At 45.5% G+C, this 23,530-nt stretch overlaps 3 protein-coding genes across 4 annotated transcripts in view; 2 read left to right on the top strand and 1 right to left on the bottom strand.

Moving 5' to 3' along the window:
• Positions 1 to 1,748, bottom strand: part of MYO19 (myosin XIX) — a 35,963-nt gene extending 34,215 nt beyond the window's left edge. Inside the window, exon 1 of the mRNA XM_063146418.1 lies at positions 1,660 to 1,748. The gene's annotated coding sequence lies outside the window, so the exon portion shown is untranslated. The remainder of the gene's footprint in view (positions 1 to 1,659) is intronic.
• Positions 1,749 to 4,141: 2,393 nt separating this feature from the next.
• PIGW (phosphatidylinositol glycan anchor biosynthesis class W) lies at positions 4,142 to 10,877 on the top strand. The gene is made up of 2 exons (XM_063146376.1): positions 4,142 to 4,250; positions 8,112 to 10,877. The coding sequence occupies exon 2, from the start codon at positions 8,135 to 8,137 to the stop codon at positions 9,647 to 9,649; it is 1,515 nt and encodes a 504-aa protein (XP_063002446.1). The 5' UTR covers positions 4,142 to 4,250; positions 8,112 to 8,134; the 3' UTR covers positions 9,650 to 10,877.
• Positions 10,878 to 15,187: 4,310 nt separating this feature from the next.
• Positions 15,188 to 23,530, top strand: part of GGNBP2 (gametogenetin binding protein 2) — a 33,987-nt gene continuing 25,644 nt past the window's right edge. Inside the window, exons 1-2 of one of the 2 annotated variants that reach the window (XM_063146542.1) lie at positions 15,188 to 15,293; positions 19,984 to 20,127. In XM_063146542.1, the coding sequence (XP_063002612.1) occupies positions 20,035 to 20,127 (93 nt within the window). In that variant the 5' untranslated portion in view covers positions 15,188 to 15,293; positions 19,984 to 20,034. Of the gene's footprint in view, positions 15,294 to 19,967; positions 20,128 to 23,530 lie in introns of those variants that run through there. The other variant, XM_063146541.1, reaches the window with a different exon arrangement.

The following is a 23,530-nucleotide window of genomic DNA, read 5'->3' as shown; positions in this document are numbered from 1 at the left end:
TTATTTAGGGTGACCATATGAAAAGGAGGGCAGGGCTCCTGTATCTTTAACAGTTGTATTGAAAAGCGAATTTCAGCAGGTGTCATTTGTATATATGGAGAACCTGACGAAATTCCCTCTTCATCACCACGGTTAAAGTGCAGGAGCTATATTAGAGTGACCAGATTTAAAAGAGGGCAGGGCACCTGCAGCTTTAACTGGTGTGAGGAAGAGGGAATTTCACCAGGTTCTCCATATATACAAATGACACCTGCTGAAATTCCTTTTTCTATGCAACTGTTAAAGATACAGGAGCCCTGTCCTCCTTTTCATATGGTCACCCTAGTGTTATTTTAATTGCTTTTACTGGTTTTAATGGAATTATCTCCCAAACGAGGCCCACCTGGTGCCAAAAACTATCCTTTTTCTCTTAGCCATCTGGCAGCATATTATGAACTTTAATGAGGTCCTGGCTTGTCTTTCCTTGATGATTTAGAATTGTTTTTAGATTGACGTTGTCTGTGTATATGCTATCTGTTAATATGTTTTTATATAAATCAGTTTACACCTGTATATTGTATTTTTAACCATGTTGAACCTTTGTGAAACCTCCCAGAGAGCATAGAAATGTGATGAATTATAATAACATATTAATGTTTTATATTAACATTTTAGCCATTTTGATGAACTTCAATTGCATTTCAGTGTATATTATACTGTATTTTGTGAACCATTCAGAGATATTTTTAAATATGTCCAGCATTATATAAATATAAATCCATTAAATCAGTAAATAGCACTGTTCTCCCTGTTCCTCTCTCTCTCTCTCTCATTGAATGTATCAAGAATTTTGCTTACTGTGCAATTCTAAATGTGTTTACTCAGAAGTAAGTCCTACTGAATTTAACGAGTAGTAGTCTCCTATGTAGGATTGCAGCCTTATAATAACTGGGAAAACATGTGTCTAGAAAGGTCTTTGAATTACTTGTATCAGTCAAGGTTAACTTTTAAAAAAGAAGAGAAAAAAAGGAAATAAAAACTTGCAGGACTTTTTTTCCTAGTTTTTATGATGAGGCTATTTTCATCTAACCAAATCATACAACTCCCAGCATTCCCCAGCCAACATGGCTGGTTGGGGAGCGCTGGGATTTGTAGGGCTTTTTTTCTGTCTACATATGCATAGGATCAATATTAGATGCTAAAATTATTGAGGTGCTGTTTTTATTTATCATTTACGGTTTCTATTTCAGCCCCATTGGTTACAAATGGGCAACTTACTGACCCTCTAAATCTTTCAGCCTACAACTCAGTACTGATGGGAGTTGTAGTTCCAAAGCAGCTGGAGGACCACAACGCACACGTGTGCTAGGGATGTCGGGAAACTAGGGCCTTTTCCTCCAAATCCTGCTTTCTCCAACCCTTCCTTTCGCAAAGTTTCTTCCCCCACAACTCAGTTTCTCAATGGAGAATGGGGAGGAACTTTGCACACGCTCAGGAGAACTCTCACCTCGTTCCTTTGTCGACCGTTGAAAGGATTCTAGAGCAGGCATATGGGCGTAGGTGGGTGAGGGAAATAGGTGCCGGGGATTGAGCGTGGTGGGAGAAAAGTTGCAGCTATATTCATAGGGAAACGATAGGGGCAAGAAATTAGGAATACTAATTGGCTTAATCCGGTTTTACCTGGTCCATATTAAGGAGCGGACGGTGCGCGGAGGAGCGAAAAGAAATGTCCTCTGGAGCCAGCCGGGAAGGAGAGGCTGAGGACGGGAGCTCAGTCCCGGGCAGAGGCGGAGCTACCGCAGGAGGAGGCGGAGGAACCTGAATTTGAATCGGGAAGGTTTGGACGGATCGGGATTGAGCGCCCCGCCTGCGGGAAACACGCGCAGCTTAACCCGGTGCAATATCGACTCGGAAGGGAATCTCTGCACAGAAAGCGTCCGCGGGATCGCGGCCCTGCATGCGTACAAGGGAGTAAGCGCCGCTGGCTTGGATAGGGCTCGCGTCCAAGGAGGACTTGCATTGGGAGTAAGGGCCGGCTGAGTTCTATGGGCTTACTCCAGAGAAAATGCGCGCGGGATTGCAGTCCAGGATTGTGCGTGCCCCCATGGGACCGTGGCCCCGCATTGCTTACTCGGGAGTAAGGCCACTGCGTGCATTGGGTTTATTCCGGAGAAAACGTGCGTGCAATCGCAGCCCGGTCCTGTGCATGCTGACTCGGGAGTAAGCCCCACTGACTTCAGGGCGGGTTACGCCCAAGGGACCGTGTGTGGGATCGTAGCCCTGCATTGCTTACAAGGGAGTAAACCCCGCTGGGTTGAATGGGGCTAGCGGTCCAAGAAAACGTGCGTGGGATCGCCACCTTGCATGTTTTACTCGGGAGTAAGTCCCACTGAAATCAATGGGCCCAACGCCCCAGGAAAAAGTGTGCGCGTGGGATCGCAGCTTTAATCCAGTTCCGATTCGGATCGAGTAGGGGTGGGTGGCAAAGGGGACACATCCATCCTCTTACTGGTTCGAAACCACGTGGGGATAAAATGAAAGCTGCCAAATCGCTTCAGATGTTGAGTGGGGTGCAATCAAAATGCTTGATTGCCTCCTTGCATTCAAACCACCAGCAGTCCTCCTTGCAAGTAGAAAACTAGCACGCAAAGTGCTAGATTATTATCATTTTTACTTGCAGGGAGTCTATTACTGGAGATGAATATTCAACACAGAAAGCTGAGAGCTGAACTGGATGTGTGCAAACCAAGCCCACCTGGTGGCTTTGGGTTGCTCCGGATTTAAAACTGGAGTTGGGATTGGCTGGCAAGACAGAGATAGACAGCAAACAAGCAATGTATGGATGAATAGTTTGTCTTTCCACCAGTAATCTGCATTGCTCTACAATAGAAATTTCTGCTGTGTAAATCAATGCCATCCCATATAAATGCCTTGATAGATTTTTTTTTTTATGAATTATGCCTGGTGTGGACAGAGATTTCTTTCTTCTACAAGACATATGAGACAGTCTGTATGCAAAAGTGTGAATCTTATATTTCTTGGCTAGATGCCTATAAACCAAGTTACCTCGGTGTTGTACAAAATTAGTTTTAAAAATGATAAAATGCACAGAAATCCGACAGAAATGGCAACGTTTGGAAACCCGTAGGAAGGCATTTCACCATATAGCATTCTGTTGACGGATTATAATGTAGCTGTCCTGGGACAAAGAAACTTCCAAACAGAAATGCCAGCATGAAAGGGCTAAATTGCAAGTTATTAAAAAGTTTGATTCTATTCACATTGGTCTAAACAGAGGCAATGGTTTCTATGCCAGTAGCGTACAGGTTTTAATTTACTCTAGTATGCTAAGACTTTTATTTAGATTTCTGTGCTGCCCTGAAGTGTTCTGGACGGTACATAAAGCCAGACTTAAAAGTGCAATCCCATGCAGATTCAGACTGAGAAAAGTCCTACAACCCCAAGCATGCATAAACATGTCTAAACATGCATAGGATTGTGCCTTTAAACTATGGCTGTAAAAGTTAATTTTGCACACAATTAAGCTCCAACCTTTCCCCAGCCTGGTGGCTTCCAGATCTTTGGGACTAGAGCCCCCATCATTCCAACTCACTGACCATACTGGCTGTGTGTGATGGAAGTTGTAGTCCAGGTCACCTGGAAGGTACTAGGTTGGGGAAAACAGTAGATCAATAACACAAAACCAAAAGCCGCTCTGCAATGCTGTCTGTGGCATCCCAAAACTGAGACGTGTATGGCAACGTCTACCACAATAGCTGCACTCCTATACATGTCTACTTAGAAGTAAGTCCCATTGAGTTCAATGGGGCTTGCCCCTAGGTAAGTGAGTATAGGATTGCAGCTTAAATCTGTTGAATCTTCAAGATGCCAGATGAATCTCTGCTCTTTTTAGTTGGACTTGATGGCACTTACTTATGAGTAAACATGCATAGGTTCTGGATGCAATTCTTTTTTCTTTAGTTTTTTTAGTATCTTTTAATGCCCTTAGTAATCTGTGTAATTTTGATGAAAGCCTTGCTTAAGCAGTCTGATGAATCAGGCAATGTGGTTTAGCAGGCTACTTACTGACGAAAACGGCATCATGAAACAAAATCCTTATTTACTTTCTCCTCGCAGAAGGTTGTGACTACAGGAAGTAAACAGATGAACACTGCAGAGCAAAGGAAGAAACCTAGATTTCGGTTTTAAATGCAATCTTTTCTCAAAGGAAGAGCAAATTCGATCCTTCGTTGTAGGCTGCTCCTTTGATGGTGAGAATATTTTGATCTAACTAAATAGATCAGTTATTTATCTACAACCTACAACCCTACAACCCCTGCTCTTCTTTTTATCCTCTTTAAAATAATAATAATAATAACCTCTGTATATTGACTAATACTTTCTGAGGGCCAGTGTGGTGTAGTGGCTAAAGTGTTGGACTGGGAGTCGGGAGATCCGGGTTCTAGTCCCCACTCGGCCATGGAAACCCACTGGGTGGCTTTGAACCAGTCACAGACTCTCAGCTCAACCCACCTCACAGGGTTGTTGCTGTGAGGATAAAATGGAGAGGAAGAGGATTATGTACGCCGCCTTGGGTTCCTTGGAGGGGAAAAGGCAGGATATAAATGCAATAAATAAATAAATAATAGAGGCAATTACTTCAAAAACCTTTCTAGGTACACATTTCCCCAATTCCTATCAGGCTGCAATCCTACACTGCAGTACAACCCGTAGAACTAAATGGGACTTACTTCTGAGTAGACACCTATAGGATTGTACAGTAAAGGTGAAATCCTACACATGTTTAGACAGACAAAAAGGCTTACTGCTAGGATCCCCCAGCCAGCATGGTTGCTTGACAAGTGCTTAAATGTTGTCTGGGGATGGTGGGATGTGTTTAAACCATTGTCTGTGTCATATGGAGATAATGGGAGTTGTAGTGGATGCAATTTTGCATGCAGTTCCCCCTAAGGAATGCATTTCTCGCCTGCATTTTTTGCATCACAAAATTCAGAGGAGTGCAAAAAGCCAAGGAAAATTACATTCTGGTTTGCATATTTGTTTGGGAAGTGCAGAGTAAGTACGTGCGAACCGAAAGAATTTCAGCCCCATCCCTTAAGAGAGAGACTGCCATGACCAAATGTTGGAATCCCTGTCAAAAATGTAGTTATACTTCTTATTAAACAATTTCCCTCATTTGTTTTACATATATAAAAGAAAGCCAAACTTGATCACACCAGGATGCATGCCCAAAGGTTTTGGAGTGGGGGTTGTTGATCACATATATAAGGTTTAGGCTGCAATCCTGGGCGCATTTACCTGAGAGTAAGTCCCATTGAATTCAGTGGGTTTTACTTCTGAGTAGACATGGTTAGTTTTTGTTCACGGTTTTGGGGTAAGTACTCATAGATGGCATTTCACCTATTGTTTTGTTGCCCTATTTCAACCTTCCCCAGACATGTTGGACTACAACTTCCATTGTCCCCAGCCAGAGGGCTCCAGGTTGGGAAACACTGCCCTATTCAGTATGTACTGGGATTTCTTTTTCTAAACATGCAACATTGCAAATTACTATATTCTTGGGGAAAGGGTGAGAAAAGGGAGACATGATAAAGGTGTACAAAATCATGTAAGGCGTGGAGAAAATGAGGTTCGGAGACATTTTTCTCCCTCTCCCATCATACTAGAACTCAGTGGGGTCATCCCATGAAATGATTGGTGGGAGATTCAGGACAGATCAAAGGAAGGACTTTGCTACCAGAATTTGCTACCACAGGTTGTAGTGATGGCCACCAATTCGGATGGTTTAAAAAGGGGGGTTAGATAAATTCCTGGAGGAGAAGGCTGTCAATGGCTACTGGTCCTGATGGCTGTATGCCACCTCCAGGATCAAGGGCAGTATGCCTATGTACACCAGTTGCTGGGGAACATGGGTGGGAGGGTGCTGCTGCACTCATGTCCTGCTTGTGGGTTTTCCGCAGGCATCTGGTTGGCCGCTGTGAACAGAATGCTAGACTGGATGGACCCTTGGGCTGATCCAGCACATCTCTTCTTACGTTCTTAATTCTGAATAAAAACAAGTGTTTGGGAAACCTATTGCCTCCCCCGCAAAACTGAACTTTAGGGGAGGGGTGGGTAACTTGGGGCCCTCCAGAAGTTTTGACATACAGCTCCCATGATCCTGCAGCATTGGCTATACTGGCGAGGGTTGATGGAAGTTGTAGGGCCAATCATAGAATAGTTGAGTTGGAAGGGGCCTATAAGGCCTTCTAGTCCAACCCCCTGCTGAATGCAGGAATCCTCCTTAAAGCATCCCTGACAGATGGCTTTCCAGCTGCCTCTTGAACACCTCTCATGTGGGAGAGCCCACCACCTCTCTAGGTCATTGCTTCCATTGTCGTACCACTCTAACAGCCAGGAAGTTTTTCCTGCTGTCCAGCCGTAATCTGTCTTCCTGACACTTGAGCCCCTTATTCCGTGTCCTGCACAGACGTCTGGAGGGCCATCAGTTGCCATCCCCTGGTTTAGGTTGTATGACACCATAGACACGAGACAGAGACAGACTCAAAACCAGCACTGTCAATAAGCTGGTTTAGCTACCGACACGTTGTCTTTCATCAAAGCTTTCTGAGCTGCAATTAAACATGGGCAACATCTTACCTGTAGTTGCAAAAGGATCTTGCAACGCTCAGAGGCCAGGGTGTGGTGAGAGACAAGCTGAAACTTGCCCACTCCAGAGATGTATATAGTATAAATGTTTCTAGGAGGAAAAACAAGGTGACAGTTGAATTGTAACAGGCCTCAAAAACCCTTGGCCAGTGTCCCGTCCCCCCACCCACAATGTGAAATCTACTTGTAGGACAAACCTATGTACGAGTACTCAGAAGTAAGCCCCATTGTGTTCAATGGAGCTGACTCCCAGGTAAGTGTGCATACAGTTTTAGGCTTATTATTTTTTATTTATTTATTTATTTATTTCATTTCTATACTGCCCAATAACCAAAGCTAGTTCACATAAAAATTGTAACATCTTTGGGGCAGGGCCCAGTAGCTTCTCATCCTCTGTCCATTGGTGCTGATTAAATTAATAGGGATAATTTTATTGCTGCTTAAATTAATATGCTGGGGAACATGGGCAGGAGGGTGCTGTTGCACTCATGTTCTGCTTGCGGGTTGTTGAATCTAACCCCACCCCACCCCCGCAGCTTAAAACTTAAGGCTACAATCCTATACAAATTTATTTGAGATACCTAATGAACATAGTGGGATTTAATTCTAAGGAAAGTTACCTAAGGGTGATAGATGGACAGTGCCGACTTATGCATGTCTAAGAACATAAGAGGAGCCCTGCTGGATCCGTCCTCGTCCATCCTGGACCAACTAGCTATTTTGCTACATCAGAGTGTGAGGGGAGGATGCTGTTGCTAAGCGACCCCTCTCCACCTTGACCAAGGCCAAGATCCCAAATGCACCACAAAGCAAGTAAAATATTTCCTTTGCTGAGGAAATTACACTGGCTGTCTATTGACTACTGGGCCAGGTTTAAGGTTTAGGTATTAGTGTACAAAGCCCTAAACGACTTAGGACCAGGATACTTGAGGGAGCACTTTCTCCCTGACCAACCTGCCTGGCCACTAAGGTCATTGGAGGGCATGTTCCTGGTGGTTCTGCATGGACCCATGGTCCGATTGGAGTCCACCAGGAGAAGAGCCTTTAGTGTGGTGGCCCCTTCTCTGTGGAACTCCCTGCCCCGGAGATCAGGCAGGCTCCAACACTAGGCTTTTCCCGGAGTCCCGAAAACAACTCTATTTTGAGAAGCCTTCCCCAACTGACAAGCCACTGTTTTTTCTGGTCCTAAAATTGAACAATTTTAATTTTCTTTTTTAATCTTTTTTCTTTTTACTGTTTATACCTATGTTTACCGCTCTGGAATATATATATTTTTTAAGCTATTGGGCTGTATAGAAATATTGTAAAGAAATAATAAATAGCTCTTCATTATTTACGGTTTATACAAGTGTTGCAACCAGGCTGGAGGGGCCTTAATCAGGATATGAGCTTCGTGGCTCAGAAAGGTGGGGACGTGCCGTTAATTCTGCCTCTAACTCTGATTCTTTCTTCTTTTTAAAAAGCATAACGTTACGGAGGTAGAAAAATGCCACAACAGGTAGTAAAAGAAGACTTTATAAGTAACCTGAATGGAACTACCTTGCTTGAGATCTCCATCGGCCTGCCTATTGCACCGTTATGTCTACTCTCCAGGGGACTTCTGTTGACCTGGTATTTTCTCCACCACGGAAGACCGTTATGTTCAATGAGTGGCCATTTTCTTCTTGATTTTACTGTTTTGGTCATCCCTCCAGTGCTCTCCTGTACAGTCTTGGCTCCTATTCTACCTTTGGTGATACTTTCCATTGTAGTGTTCTGTGCCGGCATGGTTGCTGTCATCTGCAGCTGGAGGACAAGCTACGCCAAAGTGCCGCTCAAGCAAATCCTGAGCGATTTCCTGCAGGTGAACTTGGAACCGGAGTACATTCCCTCGATAACGGTGTTCCGAGTGTTCGTCAACGTCTTGACGTCCATCAGTATTTTGGCTGTGGATTTCCCACAGTACCCCCGACGGTACGCCAAAACGGAGACCTACGGAACGGGAGTGATGGATTTTGGAGTCGGATCGTTTGTTTTTGGAAATGCCGTGGTTTGTCCAGAGGTCCGGATGAAACCTGGCGCGGTGCGACGCAAATTCTTTTATCTTGCTAAGCAGTTCTTCGCTGTCTGGCCTTTGGTGCTCCTTGGCGTTGGGCGACTGGTGAGCGTCAAGGCCGTGGACTACCATGAGCACGTATCTGAATATGGCGTCCACTGGAACTTTTTCTTCACTTTAGCGGCCGTACGCATGGCCGCCTCGCTGCTTTTGACTGTGTTCCCTGTGCGCAAGGCATGGATTGTCGCGGTGACGCTGGCTGTGTCTTACGAATGTTTTCTTGACTTTACGCCTCTGAAAGCGTTCATCTTGCACGGGAGCGACGGGCAAGATTCAAGGCTTGGCTTCTTCAGTGCCAACAGGGAGGGCATCTTTTCGGTCATCGGCTACCTTTCCATCTACATGGCTAGTGTGCAAGTAGGCTTGTATTTATTAAAGAAGAGAAGCACAGTGAGGGAGTGGTTTGGAGTCATCGGCTTCTTTCTGGTGGCCGTTTTCCTCCTCTTTGTATGTCTGCACATAACTCAGACCTATGTTGATACTGTATCCCGACGGATGGCGAACCTGTCTTTTTGTGTGTGGGTCGTCGCTCACGGCCTGACACTATTTTGTTGCTTTTTAGTGGCTGATCTCATTCTGGTGTTCGCGAAGCTTCTGGTGGACGGAGCCAACATTCCTTGCAGCTGGGATTTTGCACCGCCATCGGCAACAAATAAGAAGCACGATTTCAACTCCAAAGACGGCGAAACAAAACTTCGAAGCGTGTGCATGATCAGCGCCGTAAACAAAAACCAGCTCTTGTATTTCTTGCTAGCAAACGTTTTCACCGGCCTGGTGAATATGCTGGTGGACACGATTCACAGCAACGCTCTTTCCGCCATGTTTATTCTGCACTTGTATATGTTTACGAACTGTTTGATTATGTATATATTGCAAGCGAAAAATGTCATTTTGAAGTGGTGGTAATTTATCAAATTGTCTCATAAAAGGTATTGACTGTGAGGAAACCACAGGCCCAGTAGTTTTCCTGAAGCTCTGTATATATATATATATATATATTGGTAGGACGGGGATTTATTTGCACTGAGCTAGTTTAGGGTCCATTTCTGAAACTGGTGCACCATGGCCATTTTAAATCAAGATGACTTCATATCAGTTAATGTGATGCATTTACAAATGACTGCAGCGTTGGGACCAAAGATCTAACTACAACTACAATCATATACTTGCAGCTTATTTGTCTCTTTCTCACACTGGTCTTCCTATAGACAGCCTGTATACATTGCGTACCCACGTCAAGAAAAATGCGTGGGAATTCTGGCGGCCATGCCCACCCACTGTCCGGGCGGATGGTGCCCAATCAGGGGTCATGATCTGTCCAGCCACGCTTCCGCATCAAGGATGGAGTGAGGTTAGACGGCCAAAGGGCCACCATGCTCACCTTGCTCCATCCTGAAAAATCAGGGTAAGTCCCCAATTTTTAAAGAGTGGGTCTTCTCTGGAAAGCCCTGTGATGGCTTTGATATGGCTGCTGTGTCGTATAATCGATGCAGCGCCATAGCGGAGCCACCTTGGGGCTTCCAGAACGTTACTATTACTATGACAGTGGTCATAGTAATTTTCAGGATCTGGCTAGGTTTTTCCATGTGCTTCAGTGGTGTTTACTTTCTGGCTTCTATTCAGCCCTTTTGGTAGTTGCTTTAGTACTTTCTAAAAATTGCATGTTTGTAAGTCTTTGCAAGCTGCTTTTAACAGAATTTAAAATGCATTCATGCACGGAGAAATAGAAATGAATGTTTCCATAATAAACCGTTTGATGAAAAAGGTCAGATTTTTCTCTTGCAATGGAGGAGATGCCCTGAGATCTTAATGATGTAGGGTGGGATATAAATGTTACAAATAAATAAATAAAACGGGTGTAACTGACTCAGTGGGGTGAAGAAGAAAAGACCTTAAGTGTGCAGTCCTAAGCATGTTTAGACAGAAAAAAAATCTGATAATTCCCAGCATTCCCCAGCTAGCCATGCTTCCCATTGGACAATGAAATCAGCTTTTCGTTGGGAATTATAGAAGGTTTTTCCCATCTAAACAAGCATAACATTGCACCCTAAATGAATCACAGGTGTTCTAGAGAACTCAAAGATAATTGTTATTTTTGTGAATGAACTGCCTCAAAGCCTGCAAGGAAATAAATTATTATTTTTTAAAAAAGCTGAACTTGTCATGTATTGGAACTGTTCCCTGTACGACCGTTTACTTATGTTGCTCGTTGACAAATAACAGGAATCCTGAACATTCAGCAGATAGTGTCCTACAACACAACAGAGCCTTGGATGCTTATTGAACTACACGATGGATCATGGCCAATGTGTAAGTTGGAGCTGCCATTGTTGATTTTATTTGGGTTTCCGTAAACGGCCCATTTTTCATCACCATTATCTGGATTACCATTGGCTAGGAAGATAAAAAAACCATTTCAACCAATGGGATTCTGACATGGAAGCCATGTAGGAAGTGGCACCTGATTGGCTCCCATTTTTGATGTCATAGCCTTAACAATGAGCAGTTCACCGTGGAACCATGGCCCACAAAAGTCATTATGGGATAATCTAACATTTTCCAAGCTATGTAATAAAGTAAGTCATTCAATACTGAATGAGTGAGGCTTACAATTAACGTCTGTTCTATTGTCCATAATTAAGCGCCTTACCGTTTCTGGCCGGAGGAAGTAGCTGCCATAAATTTCTTAGTACTTCGTGTGTTTTTAGTGAGGTATGTAATCTTTCCCTAACCGTATCTTTGAAATAATTCTTACCATTTTGTAGAGAAAACAAAACAAAACAATGCAAGGCGGTTCCTGAGCTTTCTCTGGATTTTTGGATATTGTGCGGGTGACCTCTCCATTGGTGCAATCCCATGCGTGGTTAGTCAGAAGTAAGTCTCATTGTGCCCAATGGGACTTACGCCCAGGTAAGTGTGTATCAGATTGCAGAGTAATCCCTTTCTCACTAGTCAGTCATAACTTACGTTTAAGAAAATGTGTACATTGGGACAAATGTACCTATCCTGTTCAGAAGGCACGCTAAGCCTTGGTCACTAACTATTTTGAGCTAAACATTATGACTTAGTGTGCCGCGTGAACCATTCCTAACCATGGTGGTTACATAACCACAGTTATGTAAAAGACACTCACTAACCATTTGCTGCAAAATGGTTAGAGGCCTAACCATGGCTTAGCGTGTTGTTGTCTGTATGTGCCAAGGAAGCAGTGCTGGCTGCAAGTCTATGCAGCAGCAATGCACATTTGTGCAGGATCATCACATTTTATTTACATTCCTCAGCCTTGGCTGGGAATTGTGGGAGTGTGGCAGTCCAACACATTTGGAGGGGACCAGAATACAGTAGAATTTGTGAAATTACCTCCTGTACAGGCATTGGACCCTAGCTTGTCCAATGCCTGTACAAAGGAGCTATCAATAATGGAGAACGTGGCAGGGAAGTGGGCAGGTCAGAAGCTAGGGGAACTGCTAACCAGGAACAAGCAGTGGTCCGAAAGTAGCCATCTTAGTCTGCTCGCCCTGTGGAGTTACTGAATGCCCAATCACAATCCATGATTTAACCATGAGTAAGGGGGCTGGGGCTGGGGCTGGTTTGTAGCATCGAAATCTGGGTAAATGCTAGTCTCCAGCTTTTTGAGGGACCTTGTGCAAGACAGCCTCCATGGATACCTCCCTCAGTGAGTTGACCTCACTGTCATTGTCACCATCTTCCCTTGCTTCTCCTATACTTCCTCGTCATTGGTTCCACTTGCTTTCTTGACAAGCAGTAAGCAAGTAGGCCGTGGCATTTAGTGCTCTTCCTTCTCACCAACACTGTTGTCTGGGCAAGAGGAAGGTGAACAAGGAGAAGAGAAGATTGAGGGGAGACATGAGAGCACTCTTCAAATACTTAAAAGGTTGTCACCCAGAGGGCCAGGATCTCTTCTTGATCCTCCCAGAGTGCAGGACATGGACTAATGGGCTCAAGTTACAGGAAGCCAGATTCCGGCTGGACATCAGGAAAAACTTCCTGTTAGAGCAGTATGACAATGGAACCAGTTACCTAAGGAGGTGGTGGGCTCTCCCACACTAGAGGCCTTCAAGAGGCAGCTGGACAACCATCTTGTCGGGTATGCTTTGAAGTGGATTCCTGCATTGAGCAGGGGGTTGGACTCGATGGCCTTATAGGCTCTTTCCAACTCTACTATTTTATGATTCTATAAGGAGGTTGCAATGGTGAAAAGGAGGAGTGACACCAAGGGGCTCTTGGTCCCTGCTGGGATGTGGTCCCTGTCCACCTCAGTAATCAATTCAGCACCAGCATAGGCTTGAGGGCATAGATTATTTAGAATATCCTCTTCACAGGTCCAGTCCGGTCCCAGTTTTGACTATTTCTGTCTTGTGTTGGGCAATTGGGACAGATTAAGGGATTCTGCTGGTATGCTACCCAGCAGTCTCCATGCCTGAGCTGATAAATGCTGTGTCGGATTTGGTATTGAGGACCGCCTTGATGTCATTCTTGGGGGACCTCAGTGTTCATGCCAAGGTGCCTCAACAGAGCAACAGGATGCTCTTGACCAGTTTTCTGAACTGGACAGGAAGATGGTGGTCCAAGAATGGTTGTCTACTCATGGGATGCAGATGTCTCACTCGTCATGGGGTACAAATGATTCACTTGTCATGATTGGATCACTTCCTGGGGAGAGGCCATAGCTCAGTGGTAGAGCACATGCTTTACATGCAGAAGGTCCCAGGTTCGATCTCTTTGTAAGGGCAAGAAAAGCTCCTGCCTGAAAGCCTGGAGAGCTGCTACCAGTCAGTGTCTGTAATATTGGACTAGATGGAATAATGGTCTGAGGCAACTTCCTTAAGGCAACTTCCTCTTGATGCCATGCTCGCTTCTGAGATGATCTGAGCATCAACACAATCACTCCTAAGCACCTTCTGCTGTGCAGAAGTTATAGTTGAAACTTCAGTTCCATTCATTTCAATGGGTCTACTCTACGTAGAACCAACATCGGATACTAGCCCAGGTTTTCAGTAAGACTGAAGAGAAGTCCTGTTATTTTTCTGCTGCTCTTTCCCATAATCTGTGGGGAGGCAAGTTTTATAGGTGTTACTTGTTTTTATAGTGTTTTATAGAATTTTATTGAATATTACTCGTATCATTTTTGCATATTTTTTAAAAAAACTTGTGTACAGCTTTATTTATTTACATTTATATACCGCCCTATAGCTGAAGGTCTCTGGGCAGTTGAGGAAGTTCTGTCTTTAAAATCCTTTTAAATAAAGTAAAAGATATTTGTTTATTTGATGTGTTTATTTATATGCCACCATTCAAGGCATACAAATTCTACCAAGGTGGCTTACCAGCAATATAAACTATTACTGGTATAAACTACTGGTATAAAGTACAAAATATTAAACTATTTTGTAAAAATGGCAGCTTCCTTCCCTCAGCATGCAATTTTATGCACATTTCGATAGAAAAACAGGCCTACGAAAAGGCCTAACAGACTTACAAATAGTAAGAAATTGTAGCTATTTTTGCTACAACTTTACAATAAAGAAATTTTGTGAAAATCACGGGATTTTTCCCTCAGGGCACAAATCCTATGCCTATTTTGACAGGAAAAAAAAGCCTATTATGCTCTCAGGGCAGTTGACGCACCTAAATATATGCTATTTTTGTGGACCACGTCTTCTCAAGAAATAATAATAATAATATGAAGCCTAACATTTTCTGTACAGAGGCTTTAAACATGGGGGAGTTTTATTGACTATTTCTGTGTGAAACGTAGGGCCTCCTTGAGGAACTTTTGGGCGGCCTGAGGAGACGGCCGACTCCCAGACGACGGCTAAAAGCACAACTCTCGACATGTCTACTCAGAAGTAAACCCCATTGAGTTCAATGGGGCTCACGACCGGGTAAAGAGCAACAACAACAGAACCGCGCGGACTATTTCTCGAGGCGGCGGGAGCCGTTTTATAACGGCAGCGCGCGTTCGAATCGGCGCATGCGTGTTCCCGGCGACGAGGGGGGCGGGGCGGGGCGGGGCGGAATGAGCTCGATATATAACTGTTTTCCACGCCTCTCCCTCCTAATCGTGAGCAAGGGCGAAGGGGAAGAAGTAGGCGGGGCGTGAGGAGCTCGTTTACATAACTGCTAAAAAAAAAAATAGAGGGCGCGGCTTGGATTAGAAAGAGAAGCGCCCTGAAAGCAGTTAGTGGGCGTGGTTTGGGGGATGAGAGGGCGTGGCCAGCCGAGCGGTTGGTTGGGGGTGGTGGGTGGGGAAGGTAGGAGGGCAGGGTTAGCTGTTCTGTCTCTCGCGAGAGGAGGAGGTGAGGGGCGGAGCCAAAGCCGGAGGAGGAGGAGGAGGCTTGACGCTGCCCACCTGGAAGGGGAGGGAAGGGAAGAGAGAGAGGCCAAAAAACCGCTCGTCTCGGCCTTTGAGGTGTGTCCGTCTCTTCCCCCTTCGCTGCAGCTCGGCGGCGTCTCACTGGGGCTGCAGGAGCAGAAGGAGGAGGGAGGCCCGCAGCCAATAGCAGCAGTGAGCTGGGGGGGAGGACAGGTAAATTTAAATAGAGGAGGAGCTTGTCAAGGGAAAGGTGTGTGTTGGGGGGTGGGGTGCTGGTGCTGGAGGTCATTAATGGGCTTCATTGCCTCTTTCTCCCATTCTCCACTAATAGAGACGAAAACACCCCCATTTTCTCACTTTACAGCACAGGGGGGAGTCGATTTGTCTCATTAATTCTAATTAACGACCCCCTAAGTGCTCTCTTTTTAGAGCTCAGGGAGGTTTCCCCCCTTATTAATTAGGAGAACCCCCAAATTCTCTTAGCGAGCCCCCCTCTCAACTTTCTCACTTTAGAGCACAGGTTGTCTATTTGTTTCATTAATTATAATTAACGACCCCCTAAGTGCTCTCTTTTTAGAGCTCAGGGAGATTTCCCCCTCATTAATTAGGAGAACCCCCAAATTCTCTTAGCGACCCCCCTCTCAATTTTCTCACTTTACAGCACAGGGAGTCGATTTGTCTCATTAATTCTAATTAACGACCCCCCTATTTCTCTCTTTTTAGAGCTCAGGGAGGTTTCCCCCCTTATTAATTAGGAGAACCCTGAAATTCTCTTAGCGACCCCCTCTCAATTTTCTCACTTTACAGCAAAGGGAGTCAATTTGTCTCATTAATTATAATTAACGACCCCCTAAGTTCTCTCTTTTTAGAGCTCAGGGAGGTTTCCCCCTCATTAATTAGGAGAACCCCCAAATTCTCTTAGCGATCCCCCTCTCAGTTTTCTCACTTTACAGCAAAGGGAGTCGATTTGTCTCATTAATTATAATTAACGACCCCCTAAGTTCTCTCTTTTTAGAGCTCAGGGAGGTTTCCCCCTCATTAATTAGGAGAACCCCCAAATTCTCTTAGCGATCCCCCTCTCAATTTTCTCACTTTACAGCACAGGGAGTCGATTTGTCTCATTAATTATAATTAACGACCCCCTAAGTGCTCTCCTTTTAGAGCTCAGGAAGGTTCCCCCCTTATTAATTAGGAGAACCCCCAAATTCTCATAGTGACCCCCCTCTCAATTTTCTCACTTTAGAGCACAGGGAGTCGATTTGTCTCATTAATTATAATTAACGACCCCCTAAGTGCTCTCTTTTTAGAGCTCAGGGAGGTTTCCCCTCTTATTAATTAAGAGAACCCCCAAACTCTCTTAGGGACCCCCCTCCCAATTTTCTTCTATTAGACCACAATGGGTTGGTTGTTCACATTTATTTTTTAGGTCCCTATTTTCTTTCCCTTTTCTTTTAGGACACGACGTTGACTTTCCTCATTGAATTTTCAGATACCCCCATTTTTTTTTAAAGACCATAAGAAGTTGTTTTTTCTAATTTATTCTTACAAACCCCCAAATTTTCTTCGCCTTTTAGAGCACAGGGAGTTGATTTTTCTCATTATTCTTACAGACACCCCATTTTCTTCATTTTTTAGACCATAGGAAGTTGATTTTTCCTCCATAATTCTTACAGACGTCCCCCCAATTTTCTTTTTGAGAGCATACTGAATTGATTTTTTCACATTACTCTTATGGCCTCCCCAATTTCTTTTTCCTTTTAGAGTGCAGAGAGTCTTACCTCATTAATTTTTAGGGGACCCTAATTTTTCTTCTCCTTTTAGAGCACAAGCCGGGTTTTTCCACCCCCATGTAAACTTAACTAATTTCTATTCCCCACCCCCCCCACCCCCGGCCACAACTTTTTATTGATACTATCCAGAATCTCTTTTAGGCTGAAGACTTGAGATGTAAAGGGGTCTAATGTTTGTTTCTTCATCTGCCGATATCACAGCATCGGTGTATAATGGGTGCTTTTTACACAGGACAGGTCTCTGCCCCAAGGAACTTACAATTGCAGGGGAAGGGGAGGGAAGTGTGTGTACAGTTTAAGCGTTTGGGGGAGTTTGAAAGGGCTGAAAAGAAATGGGGTGTGTTGCTGGTTGACAAGATAAGCCTCTTCCTTCACAAAAATTCTTCTTTCCTTTCCCCAAGTTCTTTTTCTTCTGGAGGATGGGATGTAAAGAAGGGGGGGGGAAATCTCTTTGAAAAGACTGCAAGTTCTTTCTGCCTTCCTGTGGTTATAGAATCATAAATAGTTGAGCTGGAAGAGGCCAATGAGGCCATTGAGTCCATCCCCCTGCTGAATGCAGGAATCCCCCTTAAAGCATCCCTGACAGATGGCTGTCTAGCTGCCTCTTGAAGGCCTCTCGTGTGGGAGGCCAAAATGGCATTTGCTTTTTTCGCAGCCACATCACACCGTTGGCTCATATTCAGGTTTTGCAGATGACTGCAAAAATTGCAGCAAGTCTCCTCTTCCCCCTCCCCTCCCACACCCCTCCCCCAAATATTGCTTTTCTGACTCTCCAAAGATTTAGCCAGCCTGCTTGCCTGGTGTCACGGGGCTGCCAGGGTGTTCTGCTTGCCGTTCTGAGACTGTACATAAGAGAATGGTCACTGAGACGTACATAAGAACGTAAGAAGAGCTCTGATACTGGATCAGACCAAGGGTCCATCTAGTCCAGCACTCTGTTCACACAGTGGCCAACCGGCCATCGGCCAGGGATGAACAAGCAGGACATGGTGCAACAGCACCTTCCCACCCATGTTCCCCAGCAGCTGGTGCACACAGGCTTATTACCCCGAATACTGGAGATAGCACACCACCATCAGGGCTGGTAGCCCTTGCTAGCCTTTGCCTCCAGGAATTTATCCAACCCCCTTTTAAAGCCATCCAGATTGGTGGCCATCACGACATCTTGCAATGTGTGAATTACAAGTAGTTGTAGAGCTGGGTGTCATACACGCAAGCTCATTGAGGAATGAGCTGGGGTTGGCTGTGCGCATTGTTGGAAACGGGAGTGCTGTGGCGTAGCATAGAGCGCTCAACTCAGGGCGCAACTGGAGTTTGCCACAGTGTGCGCACCTGAACGACAGGTGTGGTCATCCCTGGTTAATGCATTTGCAAGGCTTACATTGTCTGTGGCGTTTATCTATGACACCGTGTACGTCATCGAGTGACAGCGCTTTGAGTGTAGTTTTGAGACTCACAGACTACTTGTAGGACAGAACCTCTGCTGGTATTGAGTGAGTGGTTAAATGGGCATATTTGTCTCCTGAGAGAGGGTTTTTTCCCCCCCTATGTGCTTAAATCTGTGGCGATCCCACTAAAGAAGCCTGCAATTCTTCATGGGTTCGACTTTGGGGGTGGCATGGATTTTCTTGGGTTAAGAGGGGTGCGCATCCTAGGTTTGGGGGCAAAGGACGGGGTGTTGTGATCTAAATCTTCATTTATTTGCGCGGTTTGTTCCTGGGTTTTCCTCCCTCTCTCTTTCTCTCAAAGAATCTTCTGCTCTGAAGTCTCTCGTGCTAAGATTTTGATGGGAGGGGGGCGTAAAGCATTACAGGAAAAAGGATTTAGGGGCATGCCCCCCCCCCCAATAATGCTGCTGGTCCTTGCATATGAAGCTGATCTTGGCTCATCCTTCGGCGAAACCCCCCCCCCCCCCCCGCCCGCCCACTGAACTGGCAACCTCATTTGAGCATTTAACAACCCAAGCATTGGGTGGGTTTCCCTTTAGTAAGGGCGAGCTGCATGCGGGGAAACCATTCTAAAAGGCCTTTCTATTTCTTCCTAGAGCAGGTAGTTCTCAGTGCCAAAATGAGGCCTTTTCTGGACTTCTGCTGTTTTTATTCCACGGTGTGTTTACAGTGCTGGGACATTCTGAAATCGTGGGTGCCTGTTAACATTTTTCATTGTGCTGAGATCTTTGTGGAAGAAGGCAAGCCCTCCACACTCACACACACACCACACACTCTAGAATAAACCCTAGAGTGTTTTTCCTAAAGATGGGTGTATCCTCTTTGTTTCCTCTTCCAGACTTAGAGATTTTGATGACTTAGCTCCCCACACCTCAATCCAACACCCCATCTTTTGGTGTGTGTTTTTTTTAAAAAATTCTAAGCTTTGAAGCATTCACTGGCTTCTGGACTAGCCAGAAATCTCCAGAACGGACAGTTCTCCGGTAACGATGAGGACAAAAACACAGACCTTTTTAAAACGGGGCAGAAAAGTTCTCCCCGCCCCCGCTCCCTTTCCCCCCCCCCCCCGAAAAAAGCAGCTGAGAGGCCTTCTCAGTGGTGACCCCCTATTTATTTTATTTTATTTATTTATTTATTACATTTCCATACCGCCCAATAGCCGGAGCTCTCTGGGCGGTTCACAAAAATTAACAACATTGGCATCAACATTGTTCTCTTTTCAGCGCCCGGTTAAGATATTCCTCTACCTTTGGGCCTTTGGCAGAATATAATTTCTAATGGAGTCCTGGATTTAGTATGGTTGATTACTAAAATTACTTAGAGATCTATGTGTGTGTGTGTGTGTGTGTGTGTGTGTGTGTGTGTGTGTACTGCCTGATTATATGTTTGGACGTAAACGTGCTTTATGTCATGTACGATATTGTCTTTTTAAGGCTTTTAAGGCTTTGTAAATTGCCCGGAAAAGAAAGGAAAGGAAATCAGCCTGCGTTCACAGTAACCGGTCATCGGCTGTTCCGTTTCCCCCCCCTCCCACTGTGTCGAATCACCCGATGCGACATTGCCAGCTGCTTTCCCTCTCCTGACGAAAGTGCAACGAAGGAACTCCACTTCGTATTTACTTGGGCCTGGGGTTTGGCTTCTTCTTCTTCTTTTTTTTTTTTCCAGTCTCGGAGCTGGGAGGAAGAAGCGAGAGTAGCAGCAGCAGCAGCAGCAGCGATGGCGAGGCTGGTGGCGGTTTGCAGAGACGGCGAAGAAGAATTCCCCTTCGAGAGGCGGCAGATTCCTCTTTTCATCGATGACACCCTGACGGTAAGCAACTTCACCCTGCGCTCGGGCGCACAGAGCGGTTGCAACATCCCGAGGCGGTGTTTTGCAATCCCTCGGCAAGCCTTCCTCCGCACTTTCCTTCCTTCTACCGGCCACGGTAAAAAGCCTCTGACCCCGCCTTGGAGTGCTCCCAGTGCACTAATTGCTGAGCTCTGGGGCACAGGGTTGTGTTCGGCGCCTGTAACGTGCCTTTTCCCTTCACCGCGTCCCTGACACCCGTGCGCACACGCGCGCGCGGACCGACACACACGAAAAACAACCGCCCAGAAGGCCTAGCCATCCGTCGTAGCCATTTTGGAACCTGGATCTCTGCAACAAGCGATGGGCCTTCTTGTGGGTGGTATTTTTTTTGTCCCAAGGAGCACCGGAGGCCAAGATTTCTCCGTTTCGGCCACCCAATTTGTTGCCTTGTCAGTTGCTGATCTGTGTCCCGGATCAGTTCGGGAACTTTTCAGGATTCGCTCGCTGTGCCCCTGTTCTGTAAAAGCACAATTGTGCAGTTACGGGTTCTGAAGGCTCTTTTTACCCCCTTTTTAAAAAAAAAAAATGTAGAAAATTGTAAGCCGATTCCTGTTGTAACAATGCAAGATGCATGTTGCATGCACGCTCATAACGTGTGTTTTAATCAATGTTGGGCAGGGAGAAATGTATAGGGAAAGATCCAAACTTCCCAGTAGGGGAGAATCTCAGCCCACTATGTCCATAGAGAAAGTTCTGTTCTGATCTGCAGCTTTTGGCACAAGACCCCCAAAAGGAATATTTATATTTTTTTGCGTTTGTGCTGTGGTAGTTTTCTGATCTTTTCAAAATGCTTCCCCTCCCCATTCCCCCCCTCTTAACTAGCCAGAACTGCATGCATGTATGTGTGTGTATTTCTGTCTTTGTTCCCTGCCCTATTGCAATGGTTTTGGATTCCTTTCTCTGTGATTTTGGGAGGTTTTTCTCTTTTGCTTGGAGGTGATACCACTGGGTCAGGCTGGTGGGGCGTGTGTGTGTGTGTGTGTGTGTGTGTGTGTGTAGGGCAAATTCTCCTATCACCTTGGTACCAGAGAGAGGTGCTTGTATTCATCTAAACGCATTTTTCTCTGCTCCTCAGTCCCACCCCCCCGCCAAAAAAAGGCTCCTGGGGTTAATAAAATGCAGTTAATACATACAGTTAGTTAATAAAAACAAGACGGTTTCTGCCTGCAGGCTTCCAATCTGAGAAGTCATGACACAAAAGGAAAAAGGGACGAGGAGGGAAAAGGAAAAAAAAATCACCCACAAGTGCCCTTTCTGCAGACCTAGTAGAGTGAACCTGCACCCTGTAATGTCCCCAGAACATTATGGAGTTGTTGTTCCTGGGTAAGGGGATGCCTCTCTGGGTCAACTTGTCTCCTCCTTTCTCGGGTATCCTGGTTTGTTACCCCAAAAGCCTTTCTGTGCCTGCTGCCTGGGCTGCCAGAAGGGTCTTAGATTACCCCCTTAGATGAAGAAGCTGGTTTAATTACAAAGCCCTAAACAACTCGGAACCAGGATACCTGAGAGAGCACCGTCTCCCTCACCAAACTGCCCAGCAACTGAGATCATCTGAGGGCACGTTCCTGGTGGTGCCGCATGGACCTTTGGCCCGATTGGAGTCCACCAGGAGAAGAGCCTTCAGCGTGGTGGCCCCCTGCCTACGGAACTCCCTGCCACTGGCAGGTGCCGACGTTGTATTGTTTTCTGCACCTCCTGAAAACATTATTGTTCCAAGAATCTTTTCCTGGAACGACCAGCCGTGGTTTAATCTGTACCCGTTCTTTTAAAATACAATTTTTGAATGATGTTTTTAATTCTGTTTTTATTCTTTTACCGCACTTGTTCACCGCTCCGAAATCCTCGGATAGGGAGCGATATGGAAATAGTGTAAATAAGTAAAATAAATTAATAGGGTGCAGTAGTTTGACCACCGCTGTGGATGGGGGCAGTGAAATGGTCACTGTGAGTCTTACACGGCTGTAATCCCCGACACACTTACTAGGCAGTAAGCCCCTTTGAAGACAGCAGGGCTTAACTTTGGAGGAAACACGCTCAGGAGATGTTGAATTTGGAGACACTACCCTGACCCGGTTGTGTTGGGTCACAACTCCCAGCATGCCTCAGCCAGCTCTTCTGGACGTTGTAGTCCAACAAATTCGGAGGTCACCAGGTCACCGAAGGCCGTTCTACGGTTATGGTTCAGCCATGGTGCTGAGTCCTACGGAGACCTGTTACATTGGGGCAGTAGGACCTGGGAAAACCCCAGGTCCTACTTTTTCTTAGTACCACTAAATTATCAGCCTGCACTCTGTCTTTATGGGTCTGTTCAGATGACACTTCAGGGACTGTGGTTAGCGAAACTGTGGTTCTCTGGGGTTAGCGCTAACCACGAGCCGTGCTGTTGCACCCAACGCTTTAAGCCACGGTTACGGCCGCGAACCCTGCTGCAGACAGTTCGACTGGGGTTAGAACGTGACCAGGGTTTAGCAAAAAGCATCGCACAAGACACCATAAACCCTGCTGCTCAACCAAAGACCTTAACCAGCAGGGTTTAAGGTGTCTTCTTAACAGGTCTTATATGAGAAGCGCCTTTGCAGAACGACCCGCTAATCCATGGTTAGGCCACTAACCCTTTTTCCGGCAAATTGTTAGTGAGGTGTTTAAACCATGGTTGTTTAGCCACCATGGTTGGGAATGGTTCACCCGACACCCTAAACCATGGTTCACACGAAACGCTCAGCTATAATGCTTAGCTCAAAATGCTTAACCACTGTGGCTTAGCGTGTTGTCTGAACGCAGAGTAATTCTACTGGGGCAAGTTACTTTTTCTATTTTAAATCGAATCCATCTTTTAAAGTTTTAGGCTGTTCCCCCCCCCCCCCCCGCTTCAGAGTTCTAGTGTTTAAGTTCACAGAAATCTCCCCCCCCCCTTTTCTGTGTTGCTCCTTGAGGAGATGACTGGACCTATTCCTTTTACCTGCCACAGCTTCCTTCCAACAGCTGCTTGGACTCAAACAAAGGCGCTCTTGAGGCAGCCCTGCAAATTCATTTATTTTATATACTACATTTCTATACCGCCCAATAGCTGCAGCCACAAACGGCATCATGAAATCCAATGTAAAAGTTTCAAACTGCGGTCTAAAAGCGCAAACCAAAATAAAACCTAGGGACAATGCGGAGTTTTAGAATGCGCTATTTAAAATAACAGAGCTAAAAGACTAAAATGCCCCGGAGAATAAAAAGATCTTTACCTGACGCTTGAAAGAGCACAACGTAGGTGCAAGGCGAGCGTCTCTAGGGTGCCACACCAGAAAAGGCCCTCTTCTTGGTTAACTCCCTTCTTTTCTTCCATTGCATGATGATGATGATGATGATGATAATATGA

Source organism: Elgaria multicarinata, chromosome 22 (assembly GCF_023053635.1).
Source record: "Elgaria multicarinata webbii isolate HBS135686 ecotype San Diego chromosome 22, rElgMul1.1.pri, whole genome shotgun sequence".
NCBI classification, from domain to species: domain Eukaryota; kingdom Metazoa; phylum Chordata; class Lepidosauria; order Squamata; family Anguidae; genus Elgaria; species Elgaria multicarinata.
The sequence above is the reverse complement of the archived record's forward strand: the minus strand, read 5'-3'. Positions and strand labels throughout refer to the sequence as shown.